At 56.4% G+C, this 25,794-nt stretch overlaps 1 protein-coding gene, 1 long non-coding RNA gene and 1 other non-coding gene across 6 annotated transcripts; 1 reads left to right on the forward strand and 2 right to left on the reverse strand.

Annotated features, from left to right (window-relative positions):
* Window positions 1–103: 103 nt before the first annotated feature.
* On the reverse strand, window positions 104–2,828 carry LOC137864673 (uncharacterized). The gene is made up of 2 exons (XR_011101587.1): window positions 2,690–2,828; window positions 104–817 (listed from the first exon to the last, which is right to left on the reverse strand). It is a non-coding gene; the product is annotated as an uncharacterized lncRNA (long non-coding RNA).
* LOC137865170 (small nucleolar RNA SNORD60) lies at window positions 887–973 on the reverse strand. The gene has a single exon (XR_011101793.1). It is a non-coding gene; the product is annotated as a small nucleolar RNA SNORD60 (small nucleolar RNA).
* On the forward strand, window positions 1,370–25,715 carry TRAF7 (TNF receptor associated factor 7). 4 transcript variants are annotated; one of them, XM_068699040.1, is made up of 22 exons: window positions 1,379–1,529; window positions 4,159–4,295; window positions 7,135–7,252; window positions 7,483–7,540; window positions 8,633–8,724; window positions 12,289–12,405; window positions 13,131–13,223; window positions 14,974–15,007; window positions 16,234–16,417; window positions 17,141–17,275; window positions 17,628–17,845; window positions 18,105–18,178; window positions 19,223–19,271; window positions 19,760–19,887; window positions 20,977–21,059; window positions 21,559–21,598; window positions 21,989–22,105; window positions 23,155–23,277; window positions 23,919–24,038; window positions 24,228–24,359; window positions 24,606–24,725; window positions 24,970–25,715. In XM_068699040.1, the coding sequence occupies exons 3-22, from the start codon at window positions 7,172–7,174 to the stop codon at window positions 24,982–24,984; spliced, it is 2,013 nt and encodes a 670-aa protein (XP_068555141.1). In that variant the 5' UTR covers window positions 1,379–1,529; window positions 4,159–4,295; window positions 7,135–7,171; the 3' UTR covers window positions 24,985–25,715. The 4 variants fall into 4 exon arrangements, with proteins under 4 accessions (XP_068555140.1, XP_068555141.1, XP_068555142.1 ...); XM_068699039.1 differs by lacking the exon at window positions 4,159–4,295 and having other exon boundaries at window positions 1,370–1,529; XM_068699041.1 differs by lacking the exons at window positions 1,379–1,529; window positions 4,159–4,295 and adding an exon at window positions 2,466–2,568.
* Window positions 25,716–25,794: the final 79 nt, after the last annotated feature.

The following is a 25,794-nucleotide window of genomic DNA, read 5'->3' on the forward strand; positions in this document are numbered from 1 at the left end:
TGTACAACAGCTCCTTCAAATAACAGCAGTGATTTGCAGTGTGCCCAGATGCAAAATTTGTGTTATGCACAGGATTTGTAAATAACAGAAACAAAAGCAGAAGTCTTTTGAAAACTTTATTGAATTATCTGTAAGCTGTAGAACCAGCCCAACAGAGAACATAAAGCTGAGATAGAGGAGCAAGCAGTTTAAAATTTACAACATTGAACAGCTGAACTTTATTTGAGAACAAGGAAAGAACAAAGACCTGAACAACTTGTTAAATTAAAAAAAAAACAACAAACAAGAAAGTTGATTTTAAGACTTAAATCAGTCTCCTACACAATCACTGTGAGGACTGCTGGCTGTGACTCCTTTTGTTTACCTGTACTACTGCATCCACTGCCTGCCATTACCTTTGCTGTAGGCTACCACGTGGTAGAGGAAAAAACAATTTTTATTTTATTTCACAGAATCGTGCAGCCGATGCTGCGTTCTTTAAAAACTGCACTGACTCTTTAATTGTACAGCATGAAAAGCATCAGTTTCACTGTTTGATACAGCAACCCCCGACGCGTTTTTTAGCTGTACTCGGGTGCATCCCTTGCTGTATTCACAGCCTGATGCCTACGTTACGCCTGGGGTCACAGCTACACGCAGCCCACCAGGCCGTTACCCCAGCCCCGATTCCACTTGCCCCAAACCACCTCGTGGTCCCGCACAGCTTCCCGAGCCAGCTAAGGAGCAGCAGCCCACCACACACGTGTGCACCTCACCGCTCACCAGGCCCTCGTGCCTCCCTTCCCGGTCCGCCGCTGCGGTGCGGGTCCCGCCGGCCCTGCGGAGAGAAGGCAGCGCGGTGAGAGCAGCCCGCTGCGCCCCGCGCCGCCCGGCCCGCCGCTCCCTCGAGCCTCAGCCGCGATGCGTCAGCAGGGGCCGCGGCCACCCGCCGCCCTCAGACGAGGTGTCAGAAAAGGTCGGATCATCCCCGGCTCGCCAGGGCCCAGCCCCAACCCCAGCCCCAGCCCCGTGCGGCTCTCCCCGCCCCGCCCGCCGCTCACCTACCTGCCCGCCGGAAAGGCCCAACTCCGCCCCCGCCGACCTTTTTATAACCACCTCCCTGCCGCTATTGGCCAGGCTGCCCGTGGGCTCAGCCAATCGGCACCAGTTGGGGTGATCGCCCTCACCCCTCTACCGGCGCTGATTGGCTGCCGCTCCTCCTCTCCTCAGTGGCGCGGTGCGGGCCGAGGAGCGGTTCGGCGCCTCCCGATTGGCTCCCGGCGGAGTCCGAGCGAAGCCAGTAGCAACAGCGCTTGTAGCACCGCCTGAGCGCGGAAGCGCCAATCAGCTCTATGCCGCGCGGGCTGCTGGGAGTTGTAGTCCGGGCGTTTGGGAGACGCGGCGAGGAAGCGGGGCGAAGCTGGGAGCGCGGGACTACAAACCCCGAAGAGCACCGGGACGAGCGGCACTTCCGGCCCGGGCGGCAGCGGGGCCAAGGCCCGGGGCCGCGATGTGCCGGGGCCCGGCGGGGCAGCTCCGGCCGCTGCCAGGTACGGGCCGGGGGGGGGCAGGGCCGGGCCTGGGGGGGGGCAGCAGCGGGCGGTGAGGGGGGAGGGGCCGGGGGGGGCTCCAGGATCGGGGCCTGGGGGCTCCCCGGGGGTCGCACGGGGGCTGCAGGGGCCGGGCCCTGCGCTGCTGCCCCCACAGGCACCGGTGTGAGGGGTGAGGGGGCCCGGGGGGAGGCCGGGCACAGCACAGAGCCCTCGCGTTGTGGTTCCACGGAATTATTGGGGTTGGGGGGGGCCCGCAAGGTTACCCCGTGCTGCCACCCCCCCCCCCCCGTGCTGCCACCCGCTGGGCTGTGTCCCCGGGCACCCCGGGGCCGGTGGCAGCACCCCCCGGGCTGTGCGGACCCCCCCGGGGCCTGCCCGGTTTGGCCCCCAGGTGAAGAGGTGAAGCTGCCAGCAGGAGGGGCAGCGCTGTGGGGAGCGGGGTTCAGCGTTACCGAGCAGTGGGAAGATTTTCCCCAAGCCGCAGGGAGCCGGGCGTTGGGTCAGGGAGTGAACCTGAGCTGTGAGGAGTTTGGGCTGTGTGCCCCGGGGTGGCACTCACGCAGTGTGACCCTGTGTGTGTGTGCCCTGCTCTGCCCCACGGGGAGCTGCTCTGGGCGCTTTCTGTGGCAGCTCCGTGCTGGTGGTTTTCCCCGGGGCGCCTCCGTTGCTGCTTTGCGGGCTGCTGGATACGCAGCGTTATGGATAGCTCGGGAACTATCCAAGGAGGGTGAGAAACTCCGATTCCCTGAGAAGTGGGAGGTGGCTGAGCTGTCCCTGCGGATTCCTGGGGTCCCAGGCTCGGAGCTGTGTGCAGCAGGAGGTGCTTTGCTCCTCACCAGCCCGTGAGCAGCGCGGGGATTGGCCGTGCGGGGCTTTTCCAGCTGGCTGGCCAAGTCCCCCCTGCTCCGCGTGCCTTTCTGCTTACCTCACTGCGAGCCTCAGGCACACAGCGGAAGGGACGATTTGGCCGGGGGAAGCTGCCCGAAGCTGTGGGGTTTGGGGCCCTGCCGCCCCCTGCCCCTGCGGGCAGCCTGCGGTGAGTGCTGCGGGCGGGCAGGGCCCTGCTGGTGAGCCCGGGCTGCTTCCCTCAGGGCAGCAGTGGGGGAGCCGAGCTGTTCTCACAGCCCTGCTTAGATCAGAGTGAGGGCAGCAGGTACCTGAGGTCCAGCACTGGGTTAGAAGCGGTGCCTGCAGCTGGCTGGGGCTGCCCCGTGCTCCTGTTGTGGTCCTGAGTGTCCTAAGGCTGTGTGACAGTGACCCCAGTAAGTGCTCCCTGAGGTTGTTCCCGGTGGTGTCAGACAGGTGAAACCCTCAGGATTCACAGAGGGAAAGTTCCTGGCGTGACGGTGGGGAGCTGCGGGGCGCTGGAGGGTGCTTCTGGCTGAAACTGGGCAGTGGCTGTGTGAAAGTGGAAGGGGCAACATCCACTGATTTCGTCAGCAATCAAGAATTCGGTGCTTATCTGTCTGGGATCTGACATGGCTAATTTACTGATACTTTGCCCAGCTCACCTGGTAGCTGTGAGGCACTGCAGTGTCTGTCCCTTGCAGTGGGTGTCAGCTCTTTGGGTTGGGCTCTTCTGCTTGTTCTCAGTCAAAAACTACAAAAAAAAAAAAAAAAAAGCCCATGAGATTGAGATTGGATGGAATCTTTTATTTGTAAAGAAGCTGATGCGTTTCAGAAGGGTCCCCAAAGTGGTCTGGTTGCACCCAGAGGGCAAACAAGAGCACGGCGTGAAGTGTCAAAGCCCTGGAAGGTGTGTGGGGAGAGCAGGGGAAGGAAATGATGCGTGATCTTCTGCCCCGTGTCCTACCAGTCAGACAAGGTGCTCGTGTCATCGTCACGATGCTCTGTAACTGCCGGTGCTGAGCTGCACAAGCAGTTGGGAAATGAACGCTATTTCCTCCAGAGGCACTGAGCAGGAGGCTGCAGGGACTGTCCTGTAGCAGACCTGGTGTTTGAGCTCGGGAACCCTGCCTCCTTTGTGCCTCGCTCAGAGACCTGGTGCTGAACAAGGCAGAAGGAGCCTGCCCAAGGTGACCTGATGTCCCCTGCCACCTGCCCTGAGGAGCCCTGCACCTGCAGGAGCTGCTGAGGTGCCCGAGGAAGCGGGTGTTGTCCCCGAGCCCTCGTGCTGCTGAGCGGGGCTGTTGGGGCAGCTCAGCTCATCTGGGGTAGGAATATTCCCCCTGATGATGTGCCAGCACTGCAAGGGACGTGTAACCCTCGTGGCTCTGCCTGCGGCGTGGTAAGAGGAACAGAAACTTGTGTCCTTTGCCGTCAGTGTCCGTCCTGTGGAGCCGGGGAGCTCAGCGCAGAGCGGGATGGCTCTGGGACTGCCCTTCCCACCCGGCCAGCCCAGCGGCCCCAGAGAGCCTCGGTGACCCCAGGGAGGGCAAAAGGAGAAGGAAGCAGACGCAGGGCACGGAGCTGAGCTCTGTTGCGTAAGGCCGGGATGTTTGCAGGTTTCTCAGCAGTCGCCTTGCAGCAGGGCGTTGCGCCCGGCAGCCACTCCCCCGGGGTGCCGTGTTTTCCCTGAGAGCACCCAGTGCCCTGCCAGCACCTCCCCAGGGGCACGGAGCCCAGCGCTGCCGCTGTGCCTGCGACAACAAGGTTCCCCCATCAGGAGCTGGCTCCAGAACCGGGACGAGGCAGCCAACGTGGCGTTTATGGAGGACACGAGCTCTGCCAGCCCTACGTCTCCTCACGAAGCCGTGGCCGTGTCCCTGCGGTTGGCTGTGAGGACCTGCTGGGAGCAGCCAGGTGAGCGGGTGCTCGGGGCAATGCCCTGCAGCCGGGGGTGCCAGCAGCAGCCCCACAGGCACCCTCCTTCAGCACAGCCCCAGGATCAGCCCGGCTGCCCCCACCGTTCCCCTCCCTGCTCCGAGGGGTGCTGCTGGGCTTGGAGGCAGCCAGCAGGGAGCTGCCTCGTGCTGCCTCTCCCGGCTTCTGCAGTGGGGGGAAAAAAAAAGAGTGCTGCTTTCCCCAGCTGTCTGCAACCAGCGGTGGTTGGGTTTTTCCTTCCCTGCCCTAAACGAGGAGTTTGGAGGCTTTTCTCCTCGCTGAGCCTCCAAAGCCCGAGCTGGTTGCTGTGTGTGGAAATGCTGAAAGCCGGCCCGGCCCTGCCTTGCATCTGGTTACCATCAGCCGCGTGGTTTGGTGAGCAGTGGGTTCCCACAGCTTCCTTTTTCCAGGGGAGATTTTTTCCCCTCGCTTTTTATGGTCAAAAGCGGCGCGGTTGCGCTAGAAAAACAAACAAACAAGCAAACTGCAGACGAGGAGAGCCCGGATCACAGCCTCTGCAGCCCGGATCAGTGTAAAATCCCAGGGTCACCCCGTGGAGTCCCGGGCTGGAAGGTGGGAGCGCTCCTAGCGCCCCTGACCTGCTGCCACTGGGTGCTGAGGGGATTCCCGGAGCCCGTTGGTGTTCAGTCATCGAGGAAAGGCTGCAGAGCGGAGGATCCCGTGACTTCCAGTAACTCGGTTATTCCTTCTGGGTCACAGAGCACACCCCTTCCGTAAGGAGGCAGCTGGGAACTCGCCGTGTGGTTGTTGGCATCGCCTCTGCTCCGGTCCCAGAGGGCTCAGGTGCCAGGCCAGGGTGCAGGGACGCAGCAGGGATTTTGCTGATGCTGTAGGAAGCTGGTGTTAACTGCACAAACATCTCGGCTGCCTCCTTTTAGCTTTGCTGTCAGTTGGTAAAAGCCTTTCTCAGCCCCTCGAGGTGTGAAGGCATCCTCAGGGAGGTGCCTGCTCTGCTGCGGTGGTTCCTGCGTGCGGTGGTTGCCGAGATTTGGGCTGAAATCAGATATTCCTGTGGTGGCTGGGGTTGTGCAGACCGGCTGCTGTCCCGCTGGAGATTTTTCCCATTGCTCGCATTCCTCTGGTTTCTGCTCAGAGCAGACACGAGCAGCTCCCCGCTGCTGGCAGGTAGGTCGCTCAGCCACGCTGCAGGGCTCGGGACGTGATTACGAGCAAGGAGGGGGAAGTCCCCGTGCTCCCTGCCTTGCTTTGGGTTTATCCAAGCTCTGTTAAGAGCTTGTGTTGGGTTTATCAAGCCAAGGTCGGCTCCTGCAACCATTCCCTGGGCTTTGGGGCAGGCTGCGTGTGCAGCTGCTGGGGAGGTAGCTCAGGGTAACTCCTGGGGCTTCTGCTCTTCTTGGGACAGCAGGGGGCTGCTAGCAAGTCCTAAACCCTGGGGATTTCGGGCTCCTCGCCCTCGGGTAGGAGAAGGCCGACAGCCCCCACAGCTTCCTGGTTGTTCTCCCAACAACTTCCCAGGCCCTTTGCTGGCAGCGGCTCCTGTCCCGCGGGGAGGGATTTGGGTTGTTTTAGTCAGCTGGTTTTGGCCAGCCTGCTCTCGCTGCAGATGTCTGTTCAGCCCTTGGACTCTGCTGCTGGCAGGAGAGCAAGGAGATTTAACCATACCTTGGGCAGAAGGGATCTTGTAGTCGGGATTTCTTCCTGAGCAGCTTACTCCTGGAGCGCCTGCGCAGGCTGGGATGGGCTGCAAGTGCCAGCAGTCCCTTCCTGCTGCCAGGACGCCCGGGAGGAGAGCTCTGTGCCATGCCCAGCCTCTCTGCTGTGATGGAAACTTCTGTCCAGGCCAGAGGCATCTCTGTACGACAGCAGAGAGGCTCAGCTCCTTCCTGGGGGAGCAACTTTGGTACCCGGCTCCCGAGGAGGCTGTTTGGGAGCATCCTGTGGGACCCAGCCAGCAGCGGGGCTCTGTGCCCTCAGCCAGCAGCAGGTTCCAGCAGAGGTTAAAGAAAGCCAGTCCCAGTGTTTCCGCAGGGTATTGTGCAATACTTGGCAAATTTGAGCCCATCTGAAGCCCTGTGTAAACAACCGAGGAAGAGAAGTGAGGAGCGAGCCCCTCGGCTGGCTTCTGAGGGGAGGTTCCTGGGCTTGGCCGATGACCCAGACCTTGCCGGCTGCTTCTGGGCACAGCCTGTGAGTGGGATCCGGGATCACAAACGTGCTAATTCAGTGAGGTTTCTTCCTGAGGCAGCGGGATAAAGGTTTCACCGAGACAGCCTCGCATCCTTTCTGCCCTCCACGCGTGCACAGCTCCCTCGGCGCGCTGTAGGGTCAGGTTTGTGTCTGTGGCTTTAGCCCAAATCTGCCTGTTGTGGTGTGCTCTGCTCTGGGCCTGCTGTGTCTGGCGGAGGTAGCTCCCTGTCGGGACCCTGCTGCTGATCCCAGTGGGGTATGGGGTGCAGGGCAGCAGCTGGGGAGGTGCTCGGACCTACACTCAAACCGAAAGGGAGACAGGGCCAGGTATGGAGACCGCATGGGGCTGCTCTCTGCTGGGACTGGGATGTGTGTCTGCAGTTGGAGCAGTTGTACACTTCTAGATTAGGGGTATTCCAGTGTGTAGGTGATTAAGAAATCATTTTAAAAGACACTGATTCTTTGAAAATTCTGCACACTCTGCTCAGGAGCGATTTGAAGGGGCTGACTTTGACCTTGCTGCTTGCTTCTGAAAATCCAGGGTTATGTGAATTTAGGTAAACGCTTGGACTTAATGCTACCAAAGAGCGTTCTCTGAGCCCAGAGATACGTGCAGGGATCCTAACTCTCCTTCTGTCTCCTTCCACAGAGCAAACTTCCCATGACTAACAAGTGCTGGTTGGATTATGAGCTCAAACAAGAACGCTCGCTACAATCGTTTCTCCAGTGGCACAACGAACATCACTACTTCTGAAAACACTAACGGGGTAAGCCTTGGGGCCGGGCTAGGGGCGCTTCTCGTGTTCTCCTCCCTCCTTTTGAGGAAAGGCAGATGGCTGTTGAGGATTTGGTACTTTCTCCCCTTTAAAGGTGTCCACAGATAAAACTTGGGAATATATATGCTATATTTGTGTATATTCACAACTCAGGAGAGGTAGCAGATCTCCAGGCTGTGCTGCACTGACACACACTGACCTTCCTTCTGTCCATATTTCAGACAAGAATGGAAACAACTTTTGGGCCGGCCTACTCTGCTGTGACAACCATCACAAAGGGTGAGCACGTTTCATGTGTGGAGCTTCTCCCCGGGGCAGTGCGTGTGAATCCTAGCAGACTTTTCCTGGTTGTTTCACAGATCATAAAGCTGTTGGGAGAGTCACGAAGTGTTCCTTACAGCCAGGTGCCGAGGTGCTGCTTTTAGCAGTCTGCAGCCCCAGTGTTATTTAATCAGATCAGATCACCAGACACGATGGAACAAGCATCCACGGGAATTTTCTCCTATTACACAGGCTTTACAGTACCACTGGGAAGCCCTTGATGGAGTTAGGGTGGTACAACAGGGTCTGATACAGAGTTTAGTCCCAAATGTTCGCTCTCAGCCTGCCCGTGAGTCACTCTGGACACTTTGGTAAAACCCCCATGGCTGTTTTTAGCTCAGACAGGAGGGGGTGCGAGTGTACCTGCTCATATCAAATCCTTGTGCTTTGTTCTTCAAAGCCCAGCAGCTGAGGAGTCTGAGCTCTGACACATGGCGTGAATGCAGGAAGAGATCTGGTTTCACTTGGGAATAAAAATATCCGTACTTTAGTAAAGATAAGAAACTGTGGCACTTGACACTGATTCAGATAAGGAAATGAGCTATTTGCTGGGAGGAGGTGATTGGATTATGTTTGTACAGGGCTCTGGGATCTGGATGGTCTTGGGCTCCTAAATATTTACATGTAAAACTTTATGAACTTCCGTAATACTACCTTTATCCAACCATCCCCAGTTTAATATAGCACGCGTCCTTTGTGCTACGAGAAATAGCCAGAGCTCCCTTAATCTAAGCAGTTTCTGATGGGTGACTGAGATATGTGTGAGTGTAAGGTTTCCTTTTAATAGCGTTCTTAACCTCTGGACCTGGACCTGGCAGGATGTTATCTGTGCTCTTTGCTGGGCAAGCTACCTTTGAAAGACTGTATGCTTTTCAGCAAGCTGTCGGAGATCAGGATTATCCTGGCTGCACTGAGGTGTCCAGGTCAGGAACTGGAGTAGGGGAATCCCTTCTCTGTGCCTTTTCCAAGGAACACATAGAGTTACAGATACCTGTAGCTTGGGAATGTCACCATGGAGCCTAATTTATTTTTTTTTAATTTGCATTAAAGCTGACGGGACCAATACTTTCAAGCAGCATCGTCGGACCCCATCCTCCTCCAGCACGCTCACCTACTCCCCGCGAGATGAGGATGATGGCATGGTAGGTGTTGCCAGGCCCACCCTGGTGAATGGCTTAGCTGCTTGTATCTCACGTGAGAGACATCTGGTGCTCCTCCGGGCATCTCCGCCTCCCTCCTCGCTCCCATGAGCTGTGTTGTATCAGCTGCAGGTGCCTGCGCTGGAGGCAGGACCAGCCTCTGCGTTTCCTGGCTGCTCCCATGGTTGGAGCAGCAGGGATCAGAGGCTGCTGCTGGCCTGGGGCATTAGGCTGGGACTGCTTGGAAATGATGCGTGGTTACCAGGAGCTACACGTCCCCCTGTGGGGATGTGCCCACCTCCTGGTGTGAGCAGGGTGCTCTGATTCCCCTGCACTCAGGAGAACACAGAGCTGTTGGCAGCGAGGGCTGAGGCTGGGGTTGGGGCTGCTCAGCCTCCGTTAGAGCGTGCTGGACAGGCTGCCCAGCAGCAAAGCCGGACCTGCAGTTAGGACCAGAAAATATATTCCTCGTTCCACCTCCAGATGGGGCTTCTGACCAGAGGAGCAGGTTTGAAACCTGCAGAGTGGGATGCCCGGCCCTGCGGGCTGTGCCCAGCTCCTGCATTACATCAGTGGGGGCTGCTGCCACACGGCGTGCCCGTGGCTCGCAGAACCTCTGCAGAAAGGCACTGCCCAGTTTGGCCTCCAGTTTCCTCATTCACCTCACACAGTTCTCAGTAACTTCTTTTGGGGGGAATTTACTGATCCACCAGGCCTCGGGGTTAGTTGCTGAAAGAGAAATTAGATTGACAAAATCGATTAAATCGAGATCAGCAACAGCAAAGCAAACCTCAGTGGGCAGACGAATAGCACTGAGACCTGGATCTTCCCGTGCCCGCAGTGCTTCAGCCGTAGCCTCACGCTCCTGCTTGTGAGTTAAGCATGTGGGTAACAGACCCCTCGTGTTAGGGATTTGTAAACTTCGTCAGGTTAGGGGACCCAGCTTCAGAGCTAGGAAAAATGGATCACTGCTGCTGAATAAGTGAGGTGCTGGCAGGGACTGGGGTCGCAGCACCAGTGTGAAGCTGCAACACTTCTCAAAATACACTGACACCAGATTGCAAAAAGGCTTCATTGTCAGCATCCTGTAAAGTTCATTCTGTTGCTCAGAGATCTTGCTGTGTTTTATGTGAGCATGTGTTTGTTTTTCCAAAAGTCCTTTGAACATTTGGCTCATGTCCTTGGCGCACGCAGCTCTCCCTCGCATTGCTGACCCCGGGGTGCTGGACCACGGTTCCAAGGAGCCCGTGGCTGTCAGCACTGATCAGTGGGCTGCGTGCTGTGCTCCCTGCACCCTCTTCATGAGTTGTGCAGTTCTTAGAGTATGGATGAGGAGTTTTCTGAAGGTGCAGGGGGCATTACACTCATCCATGTCTGATGGAGAAGCTCCCTGGCTCCTTTGGAAACCCGTGTAACAAACTGGGGTGCACAAAGACGAGGAGAAATTTCTCCTAGGACCTAGCCTCAGTCCTCTTGGACAGCATCAGCCCCTCTGCCCTGGAGTGCTAAAGATTGTTAGGCAAAAACAGCAGAAGGACTGACAAGAGGGTCAGGAAGCAACCTGCAGCTTGTGTTGCTAGCTGGCGATGAGCACCACAGCCCTGCTCTGCCTGCTGCTCCAGACAAACTTTCGCTAACCCCTTCGTGAAGCTTTCATTGCTTCATCAAGAATTAATCTGGGATTTCCCTTCCTGATCACCGAGTTTTCCCTCCTCCAGAAGCTGCCAAGGGTTTGTCAGCCCTCACAGGGACAGCTGGAGAAGAGTCAGAGCCCTCCTGTGACCCCTCTCCCCACTTCTTTCTTTTTAAAGCTTCTGTTAATGAAACCAAGAGCCGAGCAGTGTTCTGCGTGCAAGGCGGAGATTATTGAGCATCTGCTGCCCTCCCTGCAAGCAGTGCCACGTGCTCCCAGCCCCGCTATGCCTGTGGGGAACAGGAACGAGGATTGTACCACAGCCTTCACCCAGGGGCTGCTTTTGTAGCTGGTGTGATGGGAGAGGACTCGTTCAGGACTGAGTTTGCCCAGCTACAAGCCAGTCACCTTCCATCAGATGATGTTTGAGCTCTGCATGCCCTGAAGCTGGCCTGGGGCCCCCAGGGGCTGCTGCTGCCAGCCCTGCCTGCAGAGCCCTCCTGTGCCACCCTGCTCCCTGCCTCACCTCCGCACCAGGAGCTGTGCACAGTCACTCTCCTTATTTTAATAACTTCGGTTACTAGTGGAGGGAAATAATAAAATTAATGGATGCCCATAAAATTGATTTACCTCATAACCGTTCCTCCTCAAGGTTTACATATTTGACCAATAAACACGCCTTCTTTAAGAAAAAGAGCTTTATGCTTTGGCTGCTAAGCAGATGCAGCCTTTCTGAGCTCCTAGGATCCCAGGATCATAAAAATTATGAAGCTCGGCAGTGTGGAGAGCCAGCAGGATCCTGCTCTGCTCCTCTCCTGCAGCCCAACGGGGGCTGTTCCCACCCTGCAGGATGGTCTGGCTCCTGGGGAGGTGGTCTCTGAAGCTCACATCTTGTATTGCTGAGTTTCCTGCCTGCTCTGCTGGCCTCGTTCATTGTGTTTGCCTGCCCTTGGGTCTGCTGTTGCACGCTTTCTCTCCGGGTGAGCACGCAGAATGCAGCTCGGGAGGTTCAGACTGAGCAGGAGGAAATCTCTTTGTGCTCACATGGCAGCGCAGGGCAGCAGCCCGGGGTGCTGGCATCTCCTGCACGGAGCTCTCCCGGTTCCAGGTAGGCAGCGCCAGGGCTGAGGGACCCCAGGGGCAGGGAGAGCCCCTCTTGGAGCAGCAGCAGGGCCACTGGAAGGAGCTCGGGAGGTGGCAGTGGAGTCTGAGCCACTGAATCTCCAGTTAAGCTTTGGTGCCGGGTTGCATCCTGGCTGGTTGATGCCGTGCCGTTTGGGGTGCGCTACCGGCCGCTATTCCACGGCAGCGTTCCCTCAAAGCCCACCCCAAGGCTGCCGTAACTGTGGGATTTTGCTTGATTGGTGCAGGCAGCGTCCACTTAGCTCTCCCCTCCCGAGCAGGAAGCGGCGAAGCCAGCCTGTTGCTGAATTGAATAGAAGGAAGTCTCCGCACTTACGCAAAGAAATTTGGCAGAAGCTAGATAGCGAGCGAAACAACAAGTGCTGCTGCAGAGATTAGAGAAATTGCAGAAGATGGGAGCTGTCTCGGGGGGAGGTTTGCAGAGCTTTCGGTGAAGGATTAATCCTGCCAAGCCTTTGCTTCGTGGGTGGGCACAGTAAGTAGCCAAACCAATGCACCTTTGAGAAAATTACGTGCCTGGGATGCAGATGTCGGCTCATGTTGGCCAGTTGGAGCTGGCTGGTGCCCGTCCTGTCCCTGGGGGTGCTGTGGCATCCCCAGGGGTGGCAGGCAGCAGCCAGGCACCAGGCACGCTGCTCCCTGGGGCCCTTCCTGCAGCTCGGCAGAGGGGCTGAACAAATGGAGCAGCCGAGTGTCGTGGAGGGGGGGCTGGACCCGAAGTCTCTGCGCATGGGGTTCCGGAGCGGGGGGGATTATCTGCAGTAACCAGGATTGGGTTTTGTCTTTTGAAGCCTCCCATCAGCACCCCGCGGCGCTCTGACTCCGCTATCTCCGTCCGCTCGCTGCACTCCGAGTCCAACATGTCCTTGCGCTCGACGTTCTCACTCCATGAGGAAGAGGAGGAGCCAGTAGGTATTGGGGATTGTCTGGAGGAGCAGCGGGAGGAAGTTCACTGTCAAAAGAGTAACTTAGCAGACTCGTGCACGGAGCTAGAGCAGACAGGTTTTCATGTGGACTGGGAACTAAGTCTGGCAGTCAGGACCGTTGGTTATAATGATGCTCTCACCACTGACTTCTGCAAGTTACTTTGCTTCCTTGTGTGCCATTTCCCCATATGTAAAGAGGGGACACTGGTGGCCTCACTCTGCTTCTCAGAAAAAACTCTAAGGCTTTGCAAAGTCGTGTGAGATTCCCCGGCTCTGCTACAGAGCAGCAGGGGGTTGTAAATCTCCAGGCTGGTGGTCTGGCCCTGGGCAGCGAGGCTAACACATTCCCCACTGATTCACAGCCCCCATCCTGCATTTAGGGCAGCGTGGCACCCCACTGATTTGATTGTAAGCCCCCAGGAGGGTGCAAGGAAACATCCACAAGTGACCCTTGCAGGGGGAGGCTACCTTTAAGCCACCCTCAGCTTGCGACCCGGTGACTGACACCAGCCTGGATGCATAAAAGGTCAGGAGGTGTTTTGCCACAGATCTGGGGTAAAAGCGTGTGTTTTGTATTTGGGAAGCCAAATACAAAAGGGCAAGATGTTTTAAAATGGCTACTGAGCTCCGGGCTTACTACCAGGGACACTTACACCTGCATTTGTATTAACTCCTGTGCTCTCTGCCCCGCTCCCTCTTCTCTCCAGGAGCCACTGGTGTTTGCTGAACAGCCGTCCGTGAAGCTGTGCTGCCAGCTGTGCTGCAGTGTGTTTAAGGATCCAGTCATCACAACCTGTGGGGTAAGGCAGCTCCCTTCCAAATCACGAGCTTGGGTCCAACAGATGCCCTGTGTGACCTCCAGCCGAGCCCTGCCTGATGGTCCCCAGAGGCTGCCAGCTTGAGTGAGCAAAGAGGCAGTGCCTGGCTGGGGGAAATTGGCCAGGGTGGGAGCAAAGATGCCGATGGACGTGTGGCAGGCAGGTTTTCCCACAGGGTGGCTCTGAACCAGTCTGCAGCAGGGTGTGAGGGTACCACAGTTAACCAGAGAAGCCTGAGGCTTGCTTACAACTCTGCTGCTTCTCCCAGTAGAGGAGTGCTGTTAGCCTCCCAGTCCTGGCCAAACTCAGGCTCCCTGGTGGGCTTGAGTGAGGTCAAAACTCCTTGTTCCCTGTCCTGCAGGGCTCTGCAGAGTGCTGCTGCCTTTTGGCACCCCAGAAGCTGCTGCTTTTCAGTTGTTCGTATATAAGACAATGGCTTGCAGCTTCATTTAGTTAATGCTTGCAAAGGGATTTGACATCCGCTAATGAAAGGCACAGAGTATTATGAATATTCTTCTATATTCCATTTTATTGGGAATTTAATAGAAACTGTATATTATTCCTGCTTCTGTGCTACATGTGAAGAGAGATGGCTCTGTGACGAGATCACTAATGCTCCTGACATGCTTCAGAGTGCTCGGATGGAGCTCTAACAACAAGAGCAGAGAGCGGGATTGTTTATTGCAGGGGGGGTGCTATCCCCAAAGGTGCTGGGGGCTGGTGCAGTTCCCCTGCATCATTTCAGTAAGCAGCTCTTCATGGAGACACTGAGATTTACTGGTTAATATGGAAAAAAAAAAAAAGATTCTCCTGCAGGAAGCAGGCTGGCTTCATTTGCAGCCCTGGTTTGGCAGCTCTGGAGAGAGCACCATGCAGCTGTGCAGGGCAGGAAAAGGCCGCGTGAGCAGGGCTGCAGATAACAGCTCTGAAGGGCGACTTGCAGCCCTTCCAGCACTGCTGCCAAGCCCCGGCCCTGCAGCACGGGAATGTGGCTCAGGAGGCCCCAGGGGACCCAAGGGTGAGCTCGGGACCAGTGAGATGCTGCAGCCTTTGTGCCTTTCTTTATATTCGTTAGCATGTCAGATTGAATTTGCCACTCTATCAGGTTAAACTGTTGCTGTACGTTTCTGCTGGAAGCGCAGAGAGCTACTTCAAGTGGCAAAATTTACAGTGCGTTTGATGGGTTTACAAACCAGCTGTCCCATGCACCTGGCAGCAGGACAGCTTCACCAGAGGAGCTACAGAAGAGTGCATGCAGTGAACCGACTGGCCAAAACAGGGAGAGGCTGGTGTTCTTCTCCTTGGAGGCTTCTCAGGAAAATGAGAGGAGTAACACGGGCTAAAGTGGAGGGTGAAGTAGAGAAACTCTGTGCAGACTTGAAGGGTAGGAGTTGCAGCATGGCAGAACATCTCCCTGGCTTTAGCTTGCACCATGATTGTGGCCTGATCCTGAAGAGGGCAGGGTCCTCAAAGCACCAAACCACGTGCTTGGTACTTCTCAGGCACAGGACCTGTGTTGGAGTCTCAGCTGCCTGCAAGCTGCCCCCTCTAGGTTGGTTGTTGCCCTCTGCTGCAGACCCAAGAGTGCCCCGAGCTATAAAACAGGCAGAACAGGTGCTGAGGCCCTTGTGCCACAGGCTGTGGTACCTCCATCCTTCCCCATCGTTAGCCACAGGGGGTAATTTATCTTACATTGTTTACGCTGACACTGCTGTTCTCTTTGTCTCCACAGCACACGTTTTGTAGAAGATGTGCCTTAACATCTGGTGAGTACACAACTGTTCTCCTGTGATGCAGCCAAAACGCTGCCATTTTCTGGTTTGTTTGCTCTCACTTAAAAAGAAACCTGCAGAAAGAAGGGCTTAAAGCAAGCTGTCAGTCCCAGGCTACCACTGCAGCAGCGAGGCACTGGGCTGGGGGCTGTGCAGCCCTGAGCTCCCATGGTGTGCGCCGCAGCATGGGCACCAGGGGGCTGGGCTGGCTCTTGGGCACGGGATGTTCTCAAATCCAGGAACAGGCCATGGATAATCCCAGGATAATGTGCATCTCGCCCAGCCTTGACCCATTGATTTCAGAGTGAAAGCTTTCTGTGGCTGCCTGTCCAGGGAACAAGGGGCTGTGTTTGGCCAAGGCCCAGCAGAGCCCTCCTCCCCCAGCCCATTAGTGGCAGCTCCCCATCCCCACAAGCAGCGACTCACGGGGCTGCTCGGGCTCCCCCAACTCTTCCAGGAGCCTGGTGGAGCCCAAGTGCCTGGCTGCCAGCCTGCCCCGAGCAGCTCCCGCTTGGTTTGGGCTCTGTGCTGTGAGTACAGCACTTGGCACGAGCCCCTGCCCCTCTTGGAAAGCCGCTCAGCACAAAGCCGGGCCGTTCACGTTGCCAGAACAACAAGCCCCAAGGAAGCTCCCCGAGGAGCCCAGCAAAACAGGAGCTCTTTCTGCCTTGAGATGTTCATCTTCCACATGTCAGGGGGTCCCTGTGCTTCGCATGCCAACTTCTCTGTCGCTGCGCTGTCCTACATCTATCCCAACCAACAAATTTGTAGCAAAAGGCTCTGCAATTGCAGTCCTGCGTTGCTCCTGCCCTCAGAGCTCATCTTCACTGCTAGCGGTGGTGCTGAGACCCGGGTTTAGGTGGGAGACTGGGTTATGTGTGGGCACCAGCAGCTCTGGGGACACTGTCTGTGCATAATCTCGCACTTCAGCAAGCACGAGGCAGTCTGACTCAGCATGGTACTCCTGCACTGGCAGCTAGCTCGAGTTAACAGGGATGGACATCAACTGTAAGTGCTCACCAAGCTCCAAGGCAAAGCAGAGCCAGTGGTTTGCAGATGTTCTGTGAATATTATGGCTCCATATCTGCTGTCACCAGCCTGGGAGTTGGCTGGCTTGGCTGGAGAAGGCGAAAGAATAAAATCTCCACATGGAGACTCTTTGAAACACTCCCACTGTGTCCCAACCCTTGCTGATTCTCTTTTTCTTCCCCACCTTTTAGAGAAGTGCCCCGTGGACAACGCCAAACTGACTGTGGTGGTCAACAACATCGCCGTGGCTGAGCAGATCGGGGAGCTCTTCATTCACTGCAAGTATGGTTGCCGGCCCGCAGCCAGCAGCAAGCCCGCCGCCTTCGAGGTGGATCCCCGTGGGTGTCCGTTTACAATTAAGCTGAGTGCCAGGAAGTAAGTGGCTTGTCACCAGCACGCAGCCTCACGGGGAATGGGCTCTGCCCCCAGCACTTGCTGTTGTAGCCGAGCTGCCCGGCAGCTCCTAGGGACAGGGCAGCTCCCATCTGCAGCGCCCTGCCGGGGTGTGCGTGGTGTGGGAATGGGCAGGGTGACTCGAGGGGACAATTTTTTCCACTGTATCTCAGTCTTAGCGTGGGGGCAGATGGGCTGGTCTCAGGGAACAAATCCTGTTCTCTGCTCACGGCTTGCCTGATGGTCTCAGCATCAGGGCAGGGGACACAGTGTGAAAGCAGCCACCTCACACCCTGGGGAAAACACTGGGACTGGGCTCAAGCAAGGACTTTGGGATTTGTTTTGTAAAAGGAGCTAGCGTGGTTGCATCCTGGGAACGAGCCTTCTGACATGCACTTCCCTTCCCATCCTCAGTGTATTCACTCTCTTCCCTATCACCTGGCCATTATCTGCTGCTGCGAGCTGTCGGGAGCCTCAGCCCATCGGCTGCAAGAGCAGCTGCTCCCTGCATAAATGCAGCCTATTGCTCTCAACTTGCTAGCCAGATGAGAATTTAAAGCTGGCATCACAGCGTTAGGACAGGAGGCTTTGATCACCTGACAGTGTCACAGGCCTGGTTAGCTCCTTTCCTGCTGATCTGCGGGGTTTCCGTTCATTTTTCACTTGTTGCTGATTTTCCTTCCTTTTGCTTTTCTCCCTGGGCAGAGACCATGAAAGCAGCTGTGATTACAGGCCCGTTCGCTGCCCCAACAACCCCAGCTGCCCGCCTCTCCTGAAAATGAACCTGGAGGCACATCTGAAAGAGTGCGAGCACATAAAGTGTCCCCACTCCAAGTACGGGTAAGGAGCTGGTGCTTTCAGTCGGAAGCAGCTGCAGTTTTTTCCACTGGTTTTGATGGCTCTGAGATGGGGCTCATGGTGACACCATCTTCTGTCTCTTGCCCAAAATCTGCTGCTCCTTGCAGCTACCTAGACAGATATTTCGGGGACAGAGCCCTGGCCAGAAGAATCGGAACTTCCTGGCCTTTCTGTCACCCTGCAGTCACCTGCACCCAGCAGGGTGGTGAGCCACAGTGCCACTGCTCCTGGGAGGAGGAGCAGAACAGCTGGGGACCCACAGAGCTGGAGCCAGCTGAGCAGCTCTCTCCCACTGGGAGCACTGCTGCAGCCAGTGCCTGCCTTCCCCTTGTAGGTGCACATTCATAGGAAACCAGGACACTTACGAGACCCACTTGGAGACGTGCAAGTTTGAGGGTCTGAAGGAGTTCCTGCAGCAGACGGACGATCGCTTCCATGAGATGCAGGTGGCAATGGCCCAGAAGGACCAGGAGATTGCCTTCCTGCGCTCCATGCTGGGGAAGCTCTCGGAGAAGATTGACCAGCTGGAGAAGAACCTGGAGCTCAAGTTCGGTGAGTCTGCGAGTAGAACAGCCAGCAGTGCTGCTACGTTATACACGTTTCCTGCATGTCTTTGCCATGCCCAGCCCTGACTTGCTTCTAAAATCTGCCGGGTCTTCAGCATCTAAGTACAATTTGCATTAGAGCAGCAGACACCTGCCTGCTTTTCCCTCCTCGTTTGGAGGTTAGGCAGCCGGGGGTGTTCTCTGCCTGCTCCCCTGGATGCTGTAAGGGCCTCTGCAGTGACCATGGGCCTCTCCATCTCTCATAGATGTGCTGGACGAGAACCAGAGCAAGCTGAGCGAGGACCTGATGGAGTTCCGCAGGGATGCCTCCATGCTGAACGTGAGGATGGGGCTGGGCTCGGGGGTTGGCAGGGCTTGCACTCAGTTAGCTGCTGGTCTGCTAATCGTTAAGCTTCTCCTGCGGTGGGGGAGCCTTTGGGGTTCCCTCCAGCTTGCTGGCTCTGCTTCCCCCAGGTTTGGTTTGTTTTTACTGAGGCTGGGGGTGGGTGAAGGTTTCCTCTAGGCTGAGTTAAAGGCGGCTCAGGGGGTGTGTTCTGGGTGCTGCATCGAGGCTGTTGTTTTAATTGGTTCTGCTGCCTTTTCTCAGCCTCTTGCTGCTCTTGAAATGTTTTAACAGAGGAAAGTACCCCTGCTGCAGAGAGAGCCCTCTGCTCCAAAGCCTGGGCACTCCTCTGCCTTTTACAGTAGCCAGGGACAGTGCGTCCTCCTTGCCTGCAGAGAAAGCAGGCAGACAAGCAGATCCCTGCTAGCAAGCTGGGAGTGAGAGGTGTCTCATGATTTTGGACCTCATTCAAGCACTGGTGTTGGATAGACATTCTTCCCTAGCTCCAGCAGGCTGCATCCCACTGGTTGCACTGACTGGGAGGAGCTCGCCCTGGCTTACCTAAGCACACTGATGAAGTGGGTCCTTGTGGATGCAGCAGGGACTGGGCTGTGGAGGAGGCTACAAAGAGACCTTCCAGTTCTTCGGCAAAATGGGCTTCAAAAGCCCAGCTGAACAAACAGCCCTTGTAACCGATTTGATTATTTTTAGCAGTTTGGTGAATGGCAGGGGAAGGACAGTATGCTCTGAGAGGTGTTTCTGTGCCTGCCTGAATAGTGAAGAGTTGAGTGCAGGTCCGAGATGCTGTCAGAACCCCGTGGTCTCTGGAGGGAGGTGACAGGGAGGGAGGCAGCCCTAGAGCAGGAGACCTCCACTTGGAGAATGAGTCAGCTGCTAAGGGAGGGCATGCACGGGGAGGTAAGATCTGTCCAAGGGCAGGAACAGTTTTAGCAGTGGCTGGGGACAATCTGAAAGCCATGCTCAGAGGGGCAAGCTGCTGTTGATAGCTCTGCAGCTCATGCAGCTTCTTCTGTTTTTCAGGATGAGCTCTCCCACATTAATGCTCGACTCAACATGGGCATCCTTGGATGTGAGTATGCACAGTTCTCCGCTCGGGCTGGTTTTGGGGTGATGGCAGCGAGCCTTTTTAGGCTAGGTCTCAGATACGAAAAGTACCAGTTTATAAAAAGTACCAGATATAAAAAGTGCCAGTTTTCTGTGGTGGAAGCAGTGAGTTGTTTGCAGGATCAACACCACTGCAGGAGACTGGTGGGAGATGGTTTGCCAGAAGCAGTGGCCAAATGGGCACTAACTCAGTGCTGCGGGGTTCCTAGCTGCTGGAGATGTCCCTAGATCCAGCCTGGCAGTTGCGTGAGGGAGATGAGTCCTGGGGCTCAAAGCAAAGATAAATCAACGTGCTGGAAGGGTGGGACACAAGACTCTCTGGCCAGACTGCTGCAACAGCACGGGGTGTGAGGAGAGTGCCGGGCTGCTGCAGGGAGCCCTGTCCCCTCCAAACTGACCCCGACGTGGTGCAGCATCCTTCTCCCCCTCTAACCTGCCCTCTTCTTTCCCTAGCCTATGACCCTCAGCAGATCTTCAAGTGCAAGGGGACCTTCGTGGGACACCAGGGCCCTGTCTGGTGTTTGTGTGTTTACTCCATAGGAGATTTGCTCTTCAGTGGCTCTTCAGACAAAACCATTAAGGTAAGGGCCCTGCCTCCTGTTTGGTGTTCCAGGTGGGACAGAAGCTGAGTTCCAGTTCAGCCGGGAGGCTGAGAGGGGTGTTACATCCCAAGGTTTCTCCTGAAACCTTAAATTAATCTTTGCAATTATAATTGGGCAAAATCTACTTTGGTTTTGCTGCGAGGAAATGTTACATGATAGGGAAATCGAGAGACAAATAGTGCTTTTTGTGAAACCCTGATGAGAATCTCGTTCTTGCTGCTTGTCTTTTTGCTTTATGTGGTGTCTAGTGCATCTACGCCTATTTCAGCTTCTGCTTTTATTTTCCATTGTTACAAAAAGTCATCTTAGAAAAAACGTTTTTCCCTGGTAAAATGTGTCCTTTTTCCATTTTATGGCATGTTTGTTTTTCTTTGCCCTGTTTTCAGTAACTCAAACTGACAGCACTGCTCCAGTGCCACCTAAACAACAGTTCCCAGTGTCACCGTGTTGGCTGCTGGCTGAGCTGGGGAGCTGTGCGACGAGCCCTGCCAGCAGCAGGGCTGTGGTTCATTTTTTTTTTGAGGGAGAGCAAAGCCACATGGAAGAAAATGGACATTGCTGCATTTTAGTGAAAGAGAACAGCTTTCTGCCCTGTCCTGGCTGCTCTGGGCACCGCCCAGCCAAGTGAGCACCACGTTCCTGCCTTCACTCTGGAGAGGAAGCTTAACCCTGCCACCACAGGGTAGAATTACTCTGTGGTGGCAGAGCAGGCTGTGCTGTGCTGCTTGAGCCCCAGGGACAGGGTGTGAAAAGCTAAAACAGGAGGCTGGGAGCTGCTGCTGTGGTTCAGTGTGGTGTTTTGGCCTGGGGCTGTGAAAGGCGGTGCTGGCGAGGGCTGGTGCGTGCTCCTCTTCGGTGCCTCTTGTTAACTTCAGCCTGACCCTTTGCAGTAAATTTCCTTTCCTAGACATGCTTATCTGTGCCTGGGAGCCAGGAACACAGGTGCCCAGATGACACAGTCTGTTTCCTCCTTTCCATGCTTTTGTGGCTTTGCTGACATCCTGCCCGGCTCCCCAGCTGCCGTGTGTGCAGGCGTGTGACCCGCTGCTGCCTTGTGTTTCCTGTTAGGTCTGGGATACCTGTACCACATACAAGTGCCAAAAGACCCTGGAGGGTCATGATGGAATTGTACTGGCTCTCTGCATCCAGGGGTGAGTGGAGAGGGACACGTGCCCTGCAGGAGAGGGTTGCGAGCACTGGGGGCTCCCAAACATGTCCTTGCGGTTCCCACCCTAAGTCCTGCACGTGCCAGGGTTGTGCACGTGTTTCAGGGTGTGGGTGGTGGGGAGAGGAGGCCTGCTGGTTCACAAGGTCCCAGATCTCACCTTTAGATGAACCTCTTCATAAATCTCGCATCTTGCCTCTTTGCTCTTTAAAAATTGACGAAGCGCCTATCTCCGTGGCTTCCCCTGCTGTCCCGCCTTCCTTCCCTGCTCGCCCATGGGGTGCTGGGCTGCTGCTCGAAGAGACAAACCAGCCTGCCCCCCCACAAGCCCAGACTCTGCTCCTGGGGCTGCTGCCTTGGGTCTTGGCCCAGTGAGGCTGTGGGACTGCGGCTCCTCGCCCAGCACGGTGCCTGGGAGCGAGCTGGGGCCCTGCACTGGCTCCTCTCCGTCGCTGACCTCCTTTTGTTTTGTGGTGACATTTCAGGAACAAGCTGTACAGCGGCTCTGCTGACTGCACCATTATCGTGAGTACCCAGGACCCCTGCCCTGCTGGGGGGTGGAGATGTGAGATTTACAGGCAGCCCCGGGCTCTTGTACAGCAGGAGCTTGCAGCCTTTTTCCTACGGAGCTCTTTGGCTGCCAGTGGTGTAGGATTGATGTCCCGTGTGTGCTTTATCTAGGGCCTTTAGCCAACTTCCTTGTGGGTTGTGTTTAGGTGTTCCTGCTGCCTGGATGTCCTGCTCCCCCCTGCATGGGGAGCTCTGGGGGCTCTGGGCTGGGGCAGGGTGAAGCCAGTGGCTCCCCCAGGTGCCCTCTCCTGCCTGTTTTCTCTCCCCTCTGGAGGCAAAGAGGAAGGGCTGCAGCACAAGGGGCCTGCCCCTGCCCCTCACGGGCACTCTTCTTCTCCTTTGCAGGTCTGGGATATTCAGAACCTGCAGAAAGTGAACACGATCCGAGCACACGACAATCCTGTTTGCACTTTGGTCTCCTCGCACAACATGCTGTTCAGCGGCTCCCTCAAAGCCATCAAGGTAGAGCTCGGGGCTGGCTCCTCTTGATCCAGTTGGGGGCTGATGCTACAAGCTGTCAGGTAGCAGTTTCCAAGCAGGAATAAGGTGGCATTTTGGTCTTTAAGCTGGTTGCTCCATTCTCTGGAGCAGCACAGAAAAGCCCAGCTACACAGAGCAGCCAGCACTGCAGAGGTTTAGCCTGTGCTTGGTGCTGGCCAGAGATGCTGGCTGAGAAAATGTTTGTTTTTTCCAACCCTGTCAACCTGAGGCTGCAGGTGGAGTTCCTTGGCAGTTCCTGAGTGCGTGCATCCTCGGGCCCCCAACAAGCCTGCTCAGAGCATTGCAAATTGTGAGCTGGCTGCTTCAGGCTGCCTGTTTTGAACCCCCCCCTCCGAAGGATCTTGAATCTGCATTCTTTTCCTAAAACATGCAGAAATAAGGGAACAGCTTTGCAAGCTGCCCTTTAAAGCCTTGGCTAGATTCCCGTGGTTCTGCTTCCAGCTCCTGGTGAGACAGCTTCTGGGAGCGTCCATCTGTAGGAGAGCGCATGCTCTTTTCTTCAGCTGGGGACCGGGGTGCTTCAGCTGTCTGCAGAGTGCGTGGGGCTGGGGTGACAGCACTGAGCAGCAGGAGAACGTGGGGCCTTTCCTTGTGGTCATCCTCAGCCTCTTGCTGCCTGGTGAGCTGAGAGGTCAGCAGCACTGCTGGGAGCAGCGGCGTGAGCTCCGTCAGCCTCTGCGTGCTGAGGGCTTCAGCAGGGCTTCTCCAGGAGCTGTGGGAATGGAGCCCTGCGTCCTGGGGACAGGCTGCGAGGGGAAGTCCAGAGCAGGTTTTTACTTTTGTTTAGGTTTTCCAAGCCCAAGGCTCTGTTAAGGAAAGGTCTCTGCCTGTGGTAACGCAGGCTCCGAGCTAGTTCTCCCAGACCCTCGGGGAAGAGGCTTATTCTGCCTCGTTTTATCTGCCAGGCTGTGGGCGCAACTGATTCCCACGAGGCAGGAGAATGAGCACAGGGCTCCATTTGGTGAGCTCTCAGGGCCCTGTGACTGACTGCGTGTTTGTGCTCTCCACAGGTCTGGGATATTGTGGGAACCGAGCTCAAGCTGAAGAAGGAACTGACAGGTCTCAATCACTGGGTGCGCGCGCTGGTGGCTTCTCAAAACTATCTCTACAGTGGATCGTACCAAACAATCAAGGTGAGCCTGGTGGCAGTCCTGAGCCATCGGCTGTCCCTGATACACATCCGTGCTCTGCAGCCTGGGCTGGTTGGGCAGGACAAAAGGCTCAGATGGGAGGGCACTGCTGCGGCATTGCTGGCACGCGGGGTTTTACTGTGCTGATCCCATCAGTGTGGGCACAAACGCGGGGCTCTGGCTGGTCCCCGTGCGTGCAGCTGCTCGGGGATGCTCGCTGAGATGAAACACAGCCTCACAGCCACGGCGCCTCCCGCTGCCCCTGCAGCTGCTGCAGCGCTATCTGTGCTGCCAGTCCTGCTGATAAGAGGAGAAGGTCACTGCCTGGGTGCAGAGTTACCATCAATCTGCGTGTGGTTTCCGAAATGCTCTCGTCTGTCTTGGCTCAGGCTTTGATGAATAGCTCACCTCTCAGCATCTGGGTGACACGAGAGAATCTGAAGTTTCCCTCCTCAGTTAATAAATCCCTATTAATTTGCCTGCATCAGTTTCTAGTGCTATCAGGGACTGGGTTGCATGTGCACGTGTGTGCATAGTCACACACACAAGGCACGCGATCTCTATAATTTTTTCAGTCTTGATGTCCAAAGTTGGGCAATTAAATAAGGCAGCAGGACTTTGCTCATCAGTGCTGACTCTTTCAGATCTGGGACATCCGGAACTTGGAGTGCGTGCACGTGCTGCAGACGTCAGGAGGCAGCGTGTACTCCATCGCTGTGACAAACCACCACATTGTGTGTGGCACCTATGAGAACCTCATCCACGTAAGGGCTGCGGGGGTTTGATGCCTGTGGTGGCCTGGGGCTGGGGGAGATGGGCGAGGAGACGGGAGGCTGGTCAGACACGGCACATCCAGAGCATGGGTGCGCAGTGCCCGTCCTGGAGGTGTGCACCACCAGAAGGTGGTGGCCTGCAGCCCAGCGTGATCTGTGAGCCCTGCTCCCCTCCTGCAGGTCTGGGACATAGAGACAAAGGAACAAGTCCGCACGCTGACCGGCCACGTGGGCACAGTTTACGCCCTCGCTGTCATCTCTACACCGGATCAAACCAAAGTCTTCAGTGCGTCGTATGACCGGTCCCTCAGGGTACGTGTCTGGGGCCGTGCAGCTGGGGCCGTGTGCTCGGCACTGCTGTTGGAGCACGGGCAGCACTGTGGGCGTGAGGGAGAGGGAGGACGGGGAATCCTCTTCCCTTCCCACCACATGGCCCCGCTTTTCATTTGCCATCTGGCCCAAACCCTGCGGCACTCGGCGTGCTCTTCCCTCCCGCTGCGAGGGTTGGGCCAGAGCCCTGTGCCCCGCGCTCGGCTCACGCCTCCTGTGTGCCCACAGGTGTGGAGCATGGACAACATGATCTGCACTCAGACACTGCTGCGGCACCAGGGCAGTGTCACTGCCCTCGCAGTCTCCAGGGGCCGCCTGTTCTCCGGCGCTGTGGACAGCACTGTAAAGGTTGGTTTCCTCGGGCTTTTGGATGATCTGGGCTCTGCCAGTGCTAGAACTAGGGCGTAAATTGAGGTAGGAGCTGGCTTCAGACCAACAAGGGGATGGTTCTCAGAGGGTGGGAGGTTTAACTCCTAGCAGAGGGTGTTACCGAGTCTCTCTTTGGGCTTTCAGCATCCACAAGATGACGAAGAGCAGCCCACAGAGCAGCTCAGAACGGTCACTGCCATGGGTTCCTCTTGTCTCTCCACAGGTCTGGACGTGCTAGGAGAGCGCCGCACTAGTCCTGCACACTGAAAGACCAAAAACTCCCCTCCGTCGGCCTGCTGGGTGACTAACACCACTACAAACGACTGCTGCAGCTCCTCCCCGCACCGACCACTGCCTGCCGCTGCCCAGCAGCGCTCAGGACCTGCCCGTGGATGCTCCAGGTGTTCCCTCAGGTCTGCCGGGCATAGCTGGAAACGCCGAGGAACCCAGTGGGGCGCCGGGGCCTCCCTCAGGGCAGCGTGCTCTCCTCCACCTGCCTCCCAGAGCTGGGGAGCAGCCTCCGGAGTGTGGGGCTGGCTGCTGGACCTCCCCAGCCTGCACCCCCCCGTGGGACGCAGCAGGGCCCTGGGCAGCGATGGCACCGAGCGGTGCGGGTGGTCACCGGCGGGGGCCACCGGTCCCTTTGTAAATGTAGGACTGAGCATTAGGCCTCGCCCTGGGGTGGGTCCCTGACCCCTTTCTGTTTCTAGTATTTAATTTTACTGCCAAGATGTCAGGCTGATCCATCTGGAAAGAGGTGTTTCCTTGAGTAGCCAGGTACGATTTTTACGCCACAGCTAGTTCTCAAATCAAGTAACACAAGCCCATGGTTTCACCACCCTGTAATAATGGTCTCCACATTAAAGAGAAAAAAGCCTCCGTTGCATTTTTACTCACATTTTCTACTGTTTTTAAGATTGTAATATAGATTTGATTATTTCTTCATTGACAATAAAAGTGGAAAGAGTTCTTCCTGGCCAGCGTGAGTTATTGCAGGCGGGAGCACCCGTCCTGTCGCCGCCCCCCCCATCCACCCGGGACCTGTCCC

The sequence above is a fragment of the Anas acuta genome, chromosome 15 (genome assembly GCF_963932015.1).
Source record: "Anas acuta chromosome 15, bAnaAcu1.1, whole genome shotgun sequence".
Classification (NCBI taxonomy): Eukaryota; Metazoa; Chordata; class Aves; order Anseriformes; family Anatidae; genus Anas; species Anas acuta.